The sequence below is a fragment of the Gadus macrocephalus genome, chromosome 6, assembly GCF_031168955.1.
Source record: "Gadus macrocephalus chromosome 6, ASM3116895v1".
Lineage (NCBI taxonomy): Eukaryota > Metazoa > Chordata > Actinopteri > Gadiformes > Gadidae > Gadus > Gadus macrocephalus.
In genome coordinates, this window is record NC_082387.1 from 1 (window position 1) to 17420 (window position 17420).

Here is a 17420-nt window from a genome sequence, read left to right on the forward strand (position 1 = left end):
GATGACGGTCTGTGTCTGTGTCTGTCCTCCTGTTGCTCCGTAGGACTGTGTGATCCCTCTCTCTCCCTCTCTCCCCCCCCAGTGGAGGATGACTGTCTGTGTCTGTCCTCCTGTTGCTCCGTAGGACTGTGTGATCCCTCTCTCTCCCTCTCTCTCTCCCCAGTGGAGGATGACTGTCTGTGTCTGTCCTCCTGTTGCTCCGTAGGACTGTGTGATCCCTCTCTCTCTCTCTCTCTCCCCAGTGGAGGATGACGGTCTGTGTCTGTCCTCCTGTTGCTCCGTAGGACTGTGTGATCCCTCTCTCTCTCTCTCTCTCTCTCTCTTCCCAGTGGAGGATGACGGTCTGTGTCTGTGTCTGTCCTCCTGTTGCTCCGCAGGACTGTGTGATCCCTCTCTCTCTCTCTCTCTCTCTCTCTCTCTCTCTCTCTCTCTCTCTCTCTCTCTCTCTCTCTCTCTCTCTCTCCCCCCAGTGGAGGATGACGGTCTGTGTCTGTGTCTGTCCTCCTGTTGCTCCGTAGGACTGTGTGATCCCTCTCTCTCTCTCTCTCTCTCTCTCTCTCTCTCTCCCCAGTGGAGGATGACGGGTCTGTGTCTGTCCTCCTGTTGCTCCGCAGGACTGTGTGATCCCTCTCTCTCTCTCTCTCTCTCCCCCCCCCCAGTGGAGGATGACTGTCTGTGTCTGTCCTCCTGTTGCTCCGTAGGACTGTGTGATCCCTCTCTCTCTCTCTCTCTCTCCCCAGTGGAGGATGACGGTCTGTGTCTGTGTCTGTCCTCCTGTTGCTCCGCAGGACTGTGTGATCCCTCTGGACAGCGAGGCCCTGAGCTCCTGTAAGCAGCATGACGTGCAGCCCTGGCTCCAGGCCCTGCGCTACACGGTGTTCCAGAGGCGGCTCCTGCTCAAGCTCAAAGGTAAGAGGGAAGCACAACGCGTACGGCCATCTTTGTGTTGGAAACTCAATGTAGGTCTTTAAACGTTTGAGTCTTCCTACAACCGAGCCCATATCAACCGTGTTTTGACCCCAGATGGAAGCAGATGTGTGCCTGTCCTGTTGCTGCCCTCTGGCTTAATGCATACACTACATATTCTTACCTTATATTCAAAGCCATCCTGGTCGGACATATTACCATACTAATCACATCCCACCCAGATAGTTATCTGCTACGGAGACATTCATTATGTACTATATGTTAGCTTCTAAAAACGTTTAGAAGACCACTTGTATTGTAATAGATATAACATAATATATCACATACATATTGTCATGTAGTTGATGGACAACACCCTCTCATTCGCACCCCATATTCACAACATCACCCGGACTGCATTCTTCCACCTCCGCAACATCGCCAGACTCCGCCCATCACTGACCCAATCCAGCACTGAAATCCTAGTTCACTCATTTGTCACATCACGCATAGACTACTGCAACGCCCTCCTCACCGGACTCCCCACCAAACTCATCAACAGACTGCAGATCATTCAGAACTCAGCCGCCCGGATCATCACCCGCACCAAATCATCTGACCACATCACCCCTGTCCTCATTCAACTTCACTGGCTCCCAGTACACTACCGCATCCAATACAAAACCCTACTCCTCACCTACAAAGCTCTCCACAACCTAGCCCCCAGTTATCTCTGCGACCTCCTCCAAGAATACACTCCCTCCCGCTCCCTCCGCTCAACCTCTGCTGGACTACTATGTATCCCCACATCACGACTCACTACAATGGGTGCCCGGTCATTCAGCTGTTCAGCACCCAGGCTCTGGAACTCCCTCCCCCCACACATAAAACAGTCAGACACCCTTACAACCTTCAAGTCACAACTCAAAACTCACCTGTTCAAACTCGTACACAACGTCTAACTGATCACTGTTTTGATTGTTGTTTTTTTGTTTTGTTTTGTCTTGTTTTTGTTTTATTTATTTCTTATTGCTCATGTTTATTTATTTATTTATTTATTTTTTTCCACAATGTCTTGTTTCTCAAAAAATGTACGATGACTATATGCTCTGTAAGGTGACCTTGGGTGTTTTGAAAGGCGCCTCTAAATGAAATGTATTATTATTATTAGTTTAAGCTCTGCCTAGTGTTGTTATACGCCAATTAGCATTCCTATTTCCTATCTTGAGTTTTGAGATTCTTGTTAATGATGTGGTATAGACGATCTAATCAAATGGGGGGAGGTATCGATTAACAAAGCAAGTTACAGCTATCAACATTAGAAAGCTCCATTAGCTAGCGTGTCAAGTGTGTACACACAAAGTAAGCTAGCCAACGTTAGCTTCAGAGGAACCAAAATGTGTTGTTCTTGCTTTCATGTGGTCAGACTAAGGCGCAAAGACGATTTTAAACACGTTTAATCCTGAGGATATTGCTTTTTGTCACATTTATGAATACACACATCTGCTAGCTGGACTGCAAATGCTAGATAACTTAGGACGCCTGTGGTAGCCTAACGTTAGCGTTCTAGGCAATTCAACGACAGCTAAACTGCTATGTATGAGTCAGGATACGAGGCACGGGTTATTTGGTGTGAATGCACAGTGCACCATTACCTATTGATTTAAAATCTGTGTCTCACGATAGACATGAAATTAATAATACATTTTGACAACTACCTGAAAGTTGAAGACCTGCACAGGCAACGGCATCTCCGGGATTTGCGACTTTTGTCCACCAGGTGGCGTTGTGCTGCAGTATTATAATAAGGAGGCGGTCGTTGTGATTTATTGAAGCATATATGTAGCAAAATTCAAATGGCAATGCAATTTGCAATTACATTATGCAATTGACAATTCATTATGCAATTTGATAATGTAATTTGTAAATACGTTATTCAAAGTGTATTTTAATACAGGGTAGCCGCGGGGTCTTAAAAAAGTCTAAAAAATGTCTTAAATTTCATGTTCCTAAATTAAGGCCTTAAAAAGTCTTAAATTGCGTTACCCAAGTCTTAATTTTTTAAAGATGGTCTTAAATTTCCTGCTAGGATATGTTTTCGTAGTCAACCGGACTGTAACACAAGGGGAAAATGGGGGGCGTTTTGCGTATCAGGGTTTTGCGTAACGTCAGAGAACGTCTCATTTATTGGAGTATGCGCGAACAATACTTTGGGTTTTCGCGCCGGCAATCTCAACAAACATAATCAGTCGAGAGGAGACGCCACATCATGGGGAAGCAGGGCTCTAAAGTCTCACGCATTCGGCGTGAGACACACGCAATTCAACCCATGCACACGCTCACACGCCACACTTCGTATTTCTCACGCAGAGAACTTACCAGGATAGCGCCCACCAACTTGCGCCACTATTTAACAGTGGAACAGGTAGGAATCAAATGGGTTCCCCTTACGAAGGGTGACCAGACGTCTTTTGCCATTATTGTTTTATAGGGACAAACATTAACAAATTTCTCCTACAGGGGATTGATAAAGTTCTATCTATTGAACAGAAAGAAACACTTGGTCATACTTTACACACTTTACCACAGCATTGGCCTACTGAATGCCACAGATATATTTTAAGCATTGGACTGAATGCCACATAAATATATAATTATGTTTTTGCACGTTTGCAACGTTTAAAAGTTCAGGGAAAAGTATAGCCTCTACTGGTGTTGCTTAGGCCAATATCCTTTTGAGGCAGTGTTGTTTCCGAATATTAGTGTTAAGGGCCAATAATGCTTACTATCATACATTAGTCACCATGTCTGTGGACGAGTTAGGGTTAGGGTTAGGGCTGGCTCCATACATTACGAAGGAGTTAGTAAAAGAGGTCAACGAGGCAAGTGGTGGATTCATTGAAATGGTTGAGGAAATTTGAATGCTGAGAAACTACAGCAATTTGAAAAGAGTTTGTTTGTTTATATTTTATATTGTGTGTTGAAAGTTTGATATTTAAACCAAAAATACAGCTACACTTTCACACCATCACTTTGTGTATTGTTTTTTTAATCTTTTATTATCATTTCTGGGTACATGGTCTTAAGAGACATCAGGCCTCTAGGCTTTGAGTTAGGCCCTCAGTTTGGCTCTTTGATTGGTGAGTGCACACTTATCCTTTGGCACATTCATTAATGTATTGACATTAGGGATGGGCATAATTAATCGATGCTCGATAATTGATCGTTAAGAAATGCGTCGATCAATTTATATTGTTATCGATTAAAAGGACGTTGTGTTGCATACTGTGAGTCTTGAAGCATTTAATTGAATATAACCCTGCCGACTGGTGGAAAGTGAATGGAAGAAGGTTCCCCAGGCTGTCAAAGTTAGCGCGACAATACCTCTGCATCCCCGCAACTTCGGTCCCGTCAGAGCGGGTGTTTTCTGCTGCTGGACTGACAGTTACAAGGCTGCGTTCGCGTCTGACCCCCGAGCATGTTAACATGCTTATATTCCTAAACAAAAATATGTAGGCTGGAGTTACTGTATGCTATGGACGACAGTCACCACCGTATGTGAGTCGCTCTTTTCTTTCTTAATGTGTTGACTCTCGCTCCGCTTGGTGCCTCTTGGAGTCGTTACATTTTGCCAAAACTGTGATATTTTAGCAACAAGTCCAGCCTTATATATGTTCAATAAGGTATTGCTTTTAGATAGACTAGTTCATGCAATTGTTTGTAAATGGGTGGCTCATCTTTTTGTTGCGAGCCTTTTCCGCGCGCCGGCTGCAGGCATTATATGTCGGCCTTTCCCCCCCCTTTTTTTTCATAACAGTTATACAGTTTAATGCCCACTTTTAGCCTACTGCCTTTGTTTGATTATTGTTGTCCGATAAATTCGCTACTTATTGTAATTGGAATAGGCTACAGATTTAGTCTTGTTGAATAGTTTCCAAACCTTTAAGAGCGCCTGTAGGCGCATTGTTCGGACTTTACGAGCGCCGCATAGGCCTATAACCTATAATGCCTGTATTTATTATTTTAAAACTGTTAAACAGTTGTAGGTCTTCAAGTTAACTGTATTGTATTAATTTTGGCCCATACATTATTGTTGGAATAAAGATTTTATTGATAAAAACATTAGAAAAAAAACATAGAAAAAAGTTAATGATTAATCGATAATTGATCGATAACTCTAGCGATGCTCGATCAAGAAAATTTCTTCAAATGCCCATCCCTAATTGACATGAATGTTTCATATGTTCCAAAAAAACATGAATAACATATGCACGACCGCGTTTTACGACCGCTTAATGGGTGCGATGTAGGTCTTAATTTTCATTGAAGTGGTCTTAAAAAAGTCTAAAAAAAGTCTTGAATTTGGGTTGATCAAACCTGGGGAAACCCTGTAATATGCAAAGGGACAATGCAATCCTCAATTAAATTTGCAAAAGTTATGACAATGAAAATAGTATAACATTTCGTCAAATTCTTTGAGTTCCTTTATTCAAATTGAAAAGCTATAGCGTCCCCGCGATTGCAATCCACTTCGCCACGCTCCGTGGGGAGCGATATTCAAATGACATTTCAATCCGCAAAACGCTTTGCAAAAGATTTGGCAAAACGTAATCCAAAACGTTTTCCAAAAAGTAAATATGCAAAGTGGCAAACGTATCAGTCATCGGCGTCTGGGCGGGAACTACGTCACTTCCTATTGCCTCCAAGGGTATCTCCACGCCGGTGGGTCTCCCGACCATAGATATATTTAAGCAATAGATCACGCCAGGCTGTGGTATGTGCTCATTATACCACTGTTAAGGGGCGTTGTCCGGCCCCGACGTGCAGCGGAGGGCCGGCGACCCCTTCACAATGGTATAATGAGCACATGCCACTGACTGAAGTGATCTATTGCTTGTATACAACGGTTACTGTTATGGCGAAACGAAAGTCATAGACACACTACATTTAAAAAGAAACCAAGAAAGTCAAAGTAGCCGTTTTATTAAAGAATAAAAAAAAGTAGTCCCTCCTGGCTGCCTTCAAAATGCACGACGGTCGCTATGCAACACACTTTAGCGTCCCTCCGAGAGAACGGTTGTAACGCTTTCCACTTCAAGGCGCGGAGTGATACTTTCACAAAATGATCGGGCGTCATAGCAGTTATGTATACGCTCATTATACAACAGTTAGGAACCAATCAGAACGCTGGATTTAGGCCCCCCGTTGTATAAATGTTATTATACAACGGGGGGCCTGAATCCAGCGATCTGATTTGAACACACGTGGCGAAGTGGATTGCAATCACGGGGACGCTATAGCTTTTCAATTTGAATAAAGGAACTCAAGAATTTGACAAAATGTTATTCTATTTTTATTGTAATAACTTTTGCAAATTTAATTGAGGATTGCATTGTCCCTTGGCATATTTAAATACACTTTGAATAACATATTTAAAAATTACATTATAAAATTGCATAACGAATTGTCAATTGCATTGCCATTTGCTACATATATGCTTCCATAGTTGTCTTATTTTAAGCAGTCAAGTGCACTACATCAGTTTGTTTATTTAAAAAAACATTTCTGACAGGGTTGGGTTCATATATTTTCCAAATCTGACTCTGAAAAGGTCAGTGCCTCACCAGCCACGGGCCTCACTACACGTCTCTGATAGCTATGTATGTTGTGTCTTTATATTCAATGAAAAATAATCTTGTTTGTGTTTGCATGCGTCCGTGAGTCTGTGTGTCAACTGAAGACATCTGATAAGAGTGTCTTCACTCTGATAAGAGTGTCAACTGTCACTTCCTGCAGGGGTTGACACTAAGGGTTCAAAAGCACTTGCCCATCGGGCAAGTACAGGTCAGGTTCAACTTGCCCGAAGGTAATGTTCACTTGCCCAAATTATAATCAGAATCGTGAACGGGCCTCTTTTTGCCAGGCACCCGGCCTGGTTTTGGGGGGGCTCAGAAAAATCATCCTAGCTCAGACTGAAGCTGAATGTTAGCTTCCACACATGTTGTGTTTAAAAAATAACAAACTTCTCTTTGTTTACTTATTTATCGAGCGGTCACATCGTGCCATGAAGTGATTTCAGTCCACCGTTCCAACCTATTAAAGCTATCGCCAAGTTATATGTAGACCTGCATGATTTGATGCAAATGTATAACTAAATGTCAGAGGTAGTAGCAAAGATGTCTTTTTTAACTTTCAAGTTTCTTTTAGCTCTAACTGAATAATCACAATCGCGTTTCTAGTAGGGTTGTCAGTCACGATACTGGATTTTCTAACTTCAACACTATTCCTGGAAAAAGATCGATATTCCATACCATTTTCGATATCAGGGGAAAAGTTTTTTTCAGGAAAGAACATACCCAAAGTAAATAGATTATATTTCCACACCTGCAAGGGCGATAATGTCATCTTTGGGCCAAAATAAAGATTGTTGTGCAAGTGAAATATTCAATGGGGATAATACTTGGTTAAAGTGAATAAAGCCATGGAACACAGCATAAGTGGAAGATAACATTTCCACCTGAAATAATTATCAGTATCAGTTGTTCGTTATCAGTTGGGAGCGCTCTTACTATGAGACACAAATAAAGGAAGATATTTTACAATTTTGACACTTGAATGACACCTCTATTTAAAGTTCAGGGCAATCGAATGCACCAAGCCAAACACTCGCAAATAAATATATGGCCACTAGATTGTGCTGAAGAATATGTTTTCTGATTGAAGGCAATTTACCTATTTCCTAAGAAACCTTCTCTTATTCATTGATTGAAAACACCATGTTAAGTTGCAAAATTTGGCCCAGATACTGGATAATCTTTTTATGGTGGTTTTATTCGATCAGAATCAACTTTGTGGACAAAAATCACTTCATACTTCATTTTTGGTTGTTAAAAGAAAAGGGGACGTTTCTTCTTAAGTTGTTATTTGCGAGTTTTAGTCACAGAATGATATGGTTTGGACTGTTGGAATAAGTGGAGGCTCAGCTTTCATGTAATATATACAGTAGTTTGTGAGGGTCCAATTTCGTAAAAAAGATCGCTATTGCTGTGTGCATGTGCACAGTTATGAAACCCAAAACCGTGTTCTTGACTTTCCTTGATAATTTGCCTCAATCCAAAGTACTTCCAAACTGCACTCCTCCATCACTACTCCATTTAACTTGTACCTAAACCGTTCGCGGAGGTGCCTGCACTTGAGATGCTAGCTGTGTTGGCTAACCTTTAGCACTGCCAGAGACCGCACTGTGAGTGAGTGACAGAAGGCGGGGCTATATTCGCACTAAAGCGATGCGTGTCTGTTAACTCGCTTTCCGAGAGAAGAGAAGACAGTGCGCTGATCAATTGCAAATACTTCTATTTTGTGTGGTTTTGCGGAACAAAAGGTTGTTCTGCAATTTCTAAAAACATTTGAATAAATAGCTTTTATATTAACATCCACCCAAAATCCACTTGCCCGTTCGGGCAACCAGAAAAAATCTCAACTTGCCCAAACATTTTTTTTACTTGCCCCGGGCAAGCGGGCAACCGTTAGTGTCAACCCCTGCTTCCTGACACTGATGATATCAGATTGCAGGCTGACGACTGCTCAGAATTAAAACATTCAACGTGTTTTTTCCAGCTGATATATCAGAGCCGACTCCTGAGAGCAGACATATCTGAAACTGTCAGGGAGGAACAATGGTTACCATCTCTGAACCGGACCCTGGACTCTCTGAGGAACCTGGGGACACGTCTTTGGACCGGAGGGAGCGCAGGAAGAGAAGATTTGGTAGGTGCCCTTTAGAGAGGATCTAAAATAAATAATCCAGTAAAAAAAAATGTATTTTCATCTGCATACGTTTAAAATTTACTTTTAGAAAAAGTTTTAAGTCAAATAGGCCGACCTGATGAACCAGTGACCGTATAGACAGATTTATTCTCCTAAATAAAGACATGTGTGTGTTTGAGACAAAAAGCTTGTATTTACCTTACTTGACGTGAGATTACGCCCATGAGTTACGGACTATTGATAGGCATCTCAAGTAGTTGTGTGTTTCCTGTTATATGTCCGTTATATACGTGGAACAGGGTGCAGAGTAACTTTAGGGAGCAGAACACAAGTTTATTTTTTTCATGACTTATTATTAATGGTAGTGCAACGTAACATTAGATTGACAATGGTTTATTTAATCAACAATTTTGTGTTTTAATAATGGCTGCTCATTTAACTGAAGCGATATCAGGTGAACTTATGAATTTAACATAATTCTATAAAGTTTGTCATTAATATGACCATATCTCAAATTATCCCACAATACATGTCCTCATATTTTCTGCGTGGGCCGATGTGAAAGACCCTGGTGACACGCAGGCCACATGTTGTCCCCCCTCCATTACTGTGTGTGTACGTATGTGATTCTGTGTGTATTACTGTATAACTATGAGCGTGTATATGACAATAATGAGGGAATGATAACATTTATGCTAGAGACCAGTTCTTGCTCTGCTTAAGTGTGTTCTAAACACGAGAGCCACAGTACCAATCATCACTTACTGAGGTGTTCTCAGTAGAGGTCTTCAGGTGTTTCTTCAAGATGGGGAGGTATTCTGCAGACCGTAGGGAGTCTTGACTGTGAATGACAGCCACGCAGTATGAATTTATCAGTGTGTACATTACTCCGTGTGCGTGTGCTTGAGTGCGTTCGTGAGTCTGTGTGCAGTAGAAGAAAAACATTTCCTTACACTGATGGTATCGGAGTGCACGCTGATAATTGGTCAGAATGATCACAGTTGACGTTGTTTTTCCAGCTGGTAGAGCAAAGAAGAAGGCGAAGTCCAGACGCCGGGGAAGCCGTCAGAGAGTAACAATGGTCACCATCTCTGAACCGGACCCTGGACTCTCTGAGGAACCTGAGGACACGTCTTTGGACCGGGAGGAGACCAGGAAGAGAAGATATGGTAGGTGCCCCTTTATACAGAATTTAAAAGAAATAATCCAGTCCAAAACAATGATCCAAAAAAGTATGTTTTCCTCCAAATACATTTAAGATTTATGTTTATAAAACTTTTTTAGCCGAAGTGACCGTGTGTGTGTGTGTGTGTGTGTGTGTGTGTGTGTGTGTGTGTGTGTGTGTGTGTGTGTGTGTGTGTGTGTGTGTGTGTGTGTGTGTGTGTGTGTGTGTGTGTGTGTGTGTGTGTGTGTGTGTGTGTGTGTGTGTGTGTCCTACCCCTGAACAGCTCTATGGTTTCACATCACTGTCATTGTGAGCATCGGACTGCTGAGTATTCTCCTCATCTCCCTGCGCTTCAGTGAGTCTCAATCATATCCTCCTAAACAGAATTACAATACAGTATAATCATATCATTGATTGTATTAATAGCAATGATAATGTTAAATATTGTTTTAGTTAGATTTAGTGATAATAATAGGGTTAGCACACATACACCGCACGCACACACATAAACACAGCATACACACACACAAACAATCCACACTCACGTGCACGAACACACACGCACTGCATGCACACTGCACACACGGGCGTGCTGATGCAGACGTTTCAAGAAAAGGGCAGCGCAGGACACCGCATACACACACACCACACACTCATGCACACACGCATGCACACACATGCACGTGCATACACACACTGCACACGCGCGGATGCAGATGTTTCAAAACAACGGCAAGATTGAGATAACAGCCCATGTCCATCATAGACACTTTTTTGCAAAACGTTATTTTTCTTTAAACATTATCCACCTCCTTGAGCCTCCAGAAATGTCTTGTGATATTGAAATCCCCCCTCCCCCCGGCCGACTGCTTTAGTTGTTTTATTTTTCTTATGTTTTATGTGTAGGCTATGTGTGACTGTAGGCTACTGCTGCTTGTCTTGGCCAGATCACTTGAAGAGATGTTTAATCTCAATGACGCATTCTTCTGTTAACAATAAAAAAACATCTCTCACGTCAGGTAGCCAATGTACAATCTGTAATCTTGCCCTCACACCCCCCCCCCCTCCCCCTCCCCCACACAAGCCCGTGCTTTAGTTCACTATAGTTAGGTAGGTTGCTGCCTTAGCTGTTAGCTGATGGTGATGAGTTCTGCCCGTTCTGCCTCCGTGCTGTCTGCGGTCAAACCAAAACAAACTACAGTGTCAGCGGCCGCACTTATCCCGCCTCTTGCGAACTTAGACCGTACGTCATATCCCGCCCCTTGCAGGCCCACCCCCCTTGATTCTACTGATGTCTGAACGCATATAAAGCATCAAGTGTGAATCACCCTCAGGGTCTAATCTTCTGATACACAAATGCTGCGAACTTAAATTATTATGCTTGCTTCATGAAGTAAGGAGAAAATTATTATGCTTGCTTCATTACTTTATAGGTGAACCAATATATTATACGTTGTAACATTATAGGCAAAATGTTATTACATTATGCGCTCAGAAATTAAATACAATATCGACCGGGGTTTCCATATTATAGCTATGGGTTTAAAAACAACTAGAGGTTGAGCGCAGGCAACGCACACACGGACACTCTAGTCTTACTTCTATATAATAGCAGGCCTGTCGCACCAGTCACTCAAGTTGGTCAGTGCGCACGTGCCAAGCAGCCTGCAGCTCTCACACACACACAGCACACGCAAACGCATACATACAGCGCAAGTACACAGATACACACCGCACACACACACACACACACGCACACGCGCACGCACACACACCGCTAGCCAATACAAAGGCAGCGACACACTCGCCCAGGTAAGAGGTTATGTTTTTAACCGCAATGGCTCCGCCATCGACACACGTGCAGGTAAGAACACACACGCACTAGTGTTGGCTCGTTCGTTCGCAAACCGGTTCAAATGAACGAGTCTTTAGGACGAATGAACCGAACCGGTTCGTTTCTCTCGTTTGTTCGGTCGTCTCGTTCACCATTCGATTCACCGGAAACTCGACTGATTGAACGAACGAGTTTCCGGTAGCACTAACTCCACTGAGTCTGACTGACTCAGCTGAGAACCGTGCAATGGCGTGCATTCCATGATGCGATTCACCGTTACCGGAAACTAGGCTGAATCGCGAACGACTCCTCCACCTCCTCCACTGAGCTGGGAGGAGACGTTTGCGAACCGTTTGTTCGTTCAGCTCAGTTCGTTGTTTAGTTTCCGGTAGCGGTAAATCGCATCATGGAATGCACGCCATTGCACGGTTCTCAGCTGAGTCAGTCAGACTCAGAGTTAGTGCTACCGGAAACTCGACTAAACGAACAAACTGACGAACGATTCGCGAACGACTCCTCTTGGCGAACTGAATCACGCGAACTGGGTCACGTAAACGAATCATTAAATCCACCACTAACACGCACGCGCACACACCGCAGCGACACTTGCCCAGGTAACACGTTATGTTTTCAAACATAACGGCTCCGTCATCGACACACGCGCCCAGGTAAGAACACACACGGTTAGACGTTATGTTTTTAAACATCTTACTGCTATAGAATAGCAGGCCTGTCGCACAAGTGAAGGTGCGTCCACACCAAACGCGAAGGGGCGACATGACTCCATAGAAATTCAACGTAGAGACGCGAATCAGGCAATTTTTTGCTAGAAAAATCCTGCTCCAAGATTTGATTTGTAGCGCCCTGCACCGGCGAGCGCCTTCATGAGGATTTGCAATGCAACACTTTGGCTGTTACATTATCGACTGGGGTTTCCACATTATAGCTATGGGTTTAATTACAACTAGAGGTTGAGCGCTCTCAACCTGTAATAATATCAATGATAATAATCATTATTGTATTTGTTAGAATTTTTTTTAGGCCTACTAATATGAATAATTGTAACAATAGCAATAATGATATTGATAACTGTAGTTATTGCTATTTTAATTAGTATTAATATTATGGACTTTGTGTTTGGTTGGCTGTGGGTCCTGTGATGTTTAGAGACGATGTCGTTCTGTTATAGAGCTCATATCTTCTGTATTCCTCTGTCCTGTCCTAGACTCACCGTCACCCTGGAGGGAGGGGAGAGAGCACTTACTGGATGAACTCGGTGAGGGTTTTATCAAAGTTATTAAATCAATCGCGTCATTAACATTCATTTAAAAAACACCCTCTGCTTCTGTGATTCATATTGTGGTCTACTAAGGTCAGGTTTCTATTGTCGTCTATTGAGGTCATGCTTCTATGTGGTCTGTTAAGGTCAGGTCTCAGGGTTGTGTGTCCGTAACCAAATAATAATAATAATAATAATACGTTTAATTTAGAGGCGCCTTTCAAAACACCCAACGTCACCTTACAGAGCATATAGTCATCATACAATTTTTTAAAAAACAAGACATTGTGGAAAAAGATAAATAAATAAATAAATAAACATAAGCAATAAGAATTAAATAAAACAAAACCAGGACAAAACTAAAAAACAATCAAAACAGTGATCAGTTAGACGTTGTGTGCGAGTTTGAACAGGTGAGTTTTGAGTTGTGACTTGAAGGTTGTAATGGTGTCTGACTGTTTTATGTGTGGGGGGAGGGAGTTCCAGAGCCTGGGTGCTGAACAGCTGAATGACCGGGCACCCATTGTAGTGAGTCGTGATGTGGGGATACATAGTAGTCCAGCAGAGGTTGAGCGGAGGGAGCGGGAGGGAGTGTATTCTTGGAGGAGGTCGCAGAGGTAACTGGGGGCTAGGTTTTGGAGAGCTTTGTAGGTGAGGAGTAGGGTTTTGTATTGGATGCGGTAGTGTACTGGGAGCCAGTGAAGTTGAATGAGGACAGGGGTGATGTGGTCAGATGATTTGGTGCGGGTGATGATCCGGGCGAGGTCTGAATGATCTGCAGTCTGTTGATGAGTTTGGTGGGGAGTCCGGTGAGGAGGGCGTTGCAGTAGTCTATGCGTGATGTGACAAATGAGTGAACTAGGATTTCAGTGCTGGATTGGGTCAGTGATGGGCGGAGTCTGGCAATGTTGCGGAGGTGGAAGAATGCAGTCCGGGTGATGTTGTGAATATGGGGTGCGAATGAGAGGGTGTTGTCCAGGATGACGCCGAGGCTCTTGACTTTGGAGGAGAAGGGTACTGGGAATCCATCGATAATTATGAGTGGAGCTGGGGTGTGTTGTGATTTAGTGAGGGTGGATTTGGATCCGATGAGCAGGGCCTCGGTCTTGTTTCCATTGAGTTTCAGGAAGTTCCTGCTCAACCAGCTCCGGATCTCTTCCAGGCACGTGATGAGGGAAGTGGGGGGGATGGCAGCGGTGGGTTTGGTGGAGATGTAGACCTGTGTGTCGTCAGCGTAGCAGTGAAAATGGACCCCATGGTGACGGAGGAGTGTGCCCAGCGGGAGGAGGTAAGTGGTGAAGAGGAGTGGACCCAAGACTGACCCCTGACCAAGACCGTAAGATAAGCAGTTCTCTGTTTGTTCAGGATGTTCTTTTACATTCAACAGATGAATTGACACTTCAGGGCTGGATGTTTCACGACAAGAGTCTCTACCGTGTTTCTACTACTAAGAAGGGCTGGAGGGCCAGTAGAGAAGACTGTCAGAAGAGAAAGGCAGACCTGGTGGTCATCAACAGCAGAGAAGAACTGGTGTGTGTGTGTGTGTGTGTGTGTGTGTGTGTGTGTGTGTGTGTGTGTGTGTGTGTGTGTGTGTGTGTGTGTGTGTGTGTGTGTGTGTGTGTGTGTGTGTGTGTGTGTGTGTGTGTGTGTGTGTTTTGTGGTCATGACAACAGATGCTATTACCTTTGGAAACAGGCGTTTGTCAGCAGATTGATGGGTTCTTCCTGGATTGGACTGAGTGATCGAGAGAAAGAGGGGACCCACAAGTGGGTGGATGGTACCCCCATGACCTCAAGGTAAGGCTGAAGACTCTGTTCAGCAGCATCTCTTCTCTGAGAGTGACAGACTGACCTCCACTGTCTCCTCCTCGTGGTTCTCAGTTGGAGACACGTTAAACCACGCGATGACGGTGGAGCAAGAGACTGTGTCGTAGCAGGGGAGGACGGCTGGTCTGAAGAACCGTGTAACAGATCCGTGCACCACTGGATCTGTGAGAAGGTCGTAGACCTGGATCATCTGGAGGCTGAGCGGAACAAAGAGGGTCCGTAGACTTTGTTTGTGTTCATGAGTGGAGAACGGTTCCTCCTTTCTGTTCTCTGTGCCATAGATACAGTAAATACACTCTTTAAGAGTTGAAAGGTTGTTGGATGTGTTTAGGTCTACCAAGGTCAGGGTTCTATTGTGGTCTACTGAGGTCAGGTTTCTATTGTGGTCTACTAAGGTCAGGTTTCTATTGTGGTCTACTGAGGTCAGGTTTCTATTGTGGTCTACGGAGGTCAGGTGTCTATTGTGGTCTAGTGAGGTCAGGTTTCTATTGTGGTCTACTGAGGTCAGGTTTCTATTGTGGTCTAGTGATGTCAGGTCACAAGGGTCCACCCTTTCTGGGTTCACCTGCACTAGTTTCTATTGGAGCTGCTGAACGGTTTTGCGTTCTCCTCCACAAGCTCCGCCCCCGAATCGTTAATCTCTTCGTGGAGTGACTTCCCCTCCCTGGGTAATCTTTGTAGACACTGCTTTGATACTCAATCATGTATGAAAAGGCAGGCCAGAATACTGGGTGTGAATCCCCTGGGTCGCCCTCTAGTGGACGGGTGTTAGGAGAGAGTGAAGGGAGTGTCTGACGCTGCATCTCTAGATCCGTGTTGTAGACTTTCACTCCTCTCCTCCTGGTTTCTTCAGGTTCAGTGATGCCCACGGAGGAGGAGGAGGAGGCCCCCAGCATCACAGAGTTCCACTCCTCTACCCACGTGTTGCCCGTGGGCCAAACGGCCCGCTACACCTGCCACGCCGGAGCCCACAGTAGAGTGGCTCCACAACGGCAGGCCCCTGGAGAGGGACGGCACAGACGACCAATCAGAGGCCTGGGTGGAGAGGGGCTTCCTCTTCGTCAGCGGTGGGAGGTACGGCGTGAACACGGTCTGCTGCATGGCGAGCAACAGCGCTGGCACGGCCAATCACAGCGCTGAGCTGCTTGTCTTTGGTAAGTCCTGGATCCAAGGAGAGATGTTTGTTGATATATTCATCCTATTTTTAATTGATCACTTATGTCCCTCCCTGCTTGTTTATATTGTGTTATATATATATATCACTGTTTGTTCATTGTTCATCGTTATTGTCTTAATGTATGCACCTTATTCACCAAGCCAAATTCCTGGTTGGTGTAAAACCCTTCTTGGTAATTAAATCCTTTCTGATTCTGATTCTGATTGTTGATGTTTTCATAACATTGTTGTTGATGTATTGATAATATTGTTGTTGATGTTTTCATAACGTTATTGTTGAGGTGTGTGTATCTATGTATGTGTACATATGTATATGTATGTATGTGTTCATATCTATGTATATGTACACAGAGCGCAGGAGAACAGTACTAGTGATGATGATGATGATGATGATGAGGATGAAGAGTAGTTCAGCAGCTCATCATGTCTGGTTCTCCCTCAGAAGCCTGTGACCTCACACTGGACCCCAACACGGCCTACAGACTCCTCTCTCTGTCTGAGGACAACAGGAAGGTGACGCGGGTTGGAGAGGACCAGTCGTATCCGGATCACCCAGACAGATTTGACTCCAGGCCCCAGGTGTTGGGTAGAGAGGCTCTGACTGGCCGCTGTTACTGGGAGGTAGAGAGGAAAGGATGGGTTGAGATAGGAGTGACATACAGAGGAATCACAAGGAGAGGAGGGGGTTGTCACAGCTGGCTTGGAGGGAACAACAAGTCCTGGGGTCTTTATTGTTCTGATGGTGGTTACTCTGCCCGGTACAACGGTACAGAGACAGCCCTCCCTCTCCCCCCCGCTGGCTCCACCAGAGTAGGAGTGTATCTGGACCGGCCTGCTGGCTCTCTGTCCTTCTACAGAGTGTCCCCAGGTGGAGGAGGGTCCTCAGACACACTGACACACCTCCACACCTTCTGGTCCTCCTTCACCCAGGAAACAAACAATAAAACAAACGTTGCAAGGAGAAGTCCATTATCAGCTTCCACTGATAGATTACCATTTTATTAACCAAATGGTAAGGTAGTATTGGGGGGCAATGCTGTCTTGGCAATGTGAATTCCTGGCTTTAGCCAATGCAATGGAGTTCTCCTTGCAACGTTTGTTTAATTGTTTGTTGTATGGTCTTGTACCTTTTTTACACAAATATGACCGCAATTGTTAAACGTTCTGATGACTTTATTCTACCCGGTTGACGCAGAAAACGATTGACGTGGTCCGTAAATTCCCACCACAAATCCTTATACACAATAAATCGAGGTTAACCTACCTGGACAACTCACAAGATCATCTTTCACTTCCTCGAATGAAGTTAGGGCTTATAACTTTGTTTCTTGACGCAAACACGAACCATCTCTCTCTTGACTTCAAGCTGTGGGTGGGTCGTCTTCTCCGGTGCTTGAGCTGTCCTTCACTCTATGCGTCAATCACGTGTGCAGTGCGTCTTCCGTCAACAACGTGCCATGCTTGATT

The 17420-nt window shown here is 44.2% G+C and overlaps 1 protein-coding gene across 6 annotated transcripts; it reads left to right on the forward strand.

The window, feature by feature from the left end:
* The first annotated feature begins 776 nt into the window (after positions 1-776).
* Positions 777-16879, forward strand: LOC132459187 (C-type lectin domain family 4 member M-like). 6 transcript variants are annotated; one of them, XM_060053569.1, is made up of 10 exons: positions 777-909; positions 8524-8673; positions 9693-9842; positions 10122-10193; positions 12898-12948; positions 14339-14481; positions 14647-14747; positions 14832-14992; positions 15631-15931; positions 16305-16879. In XM_060053569.1, exons 2-9 carry the CDS (start codon positions 8583-8585, stop codon positions 15915-15917), a joined length of 1056 nt encoding a protein of 351 aa, XP_059909552.1. In that variant the 5' UTR covers positions 777-909; positions 8524-8582; the 3' UTR covers positions 15918-15931; positions 16305-16879. The 6 variants fall into 6 exon arrangements, with proteins under 6 accessions (XP_059909552.1, XP_059909551.1, XP_059909553.1 ...); XM_060053568.1 differs by lacking the exon at positions 777-909 and having other exon boundaries at positions 16396-16879; XM_060053570.1 differs by lacking the exons at positions 777-909; positions 12898-12948 and having other exon boundaries at positions 16396-16879.
* The last annotated feature ends 541 nt before the right edge of the window (positions 16880-17420 follow it).

Coding starts and splice junctions, on each gene's coding strand:
- LOC132459187 (XM_060053569.1), top strand. CDS start 8,583: ATGGTTACCATCTCTGAACCGGACCCTGGACTCTCTGAGGAACCTGGG. Junction 9,843..10,121: donor GACCAGGAAGAGAAGATATG/GTAGGTGCCCCT, acceptor ACCCCTGAACAG/CTCTATGGTTTCACATCACT. Junction 14,993..15,630: donor GGCTGAGCGGAACAAAGAGG/GTCCGTAGACTT, acceptor TGGTTTCTTCAG/GTTCAGTGATGCCCACGGAG.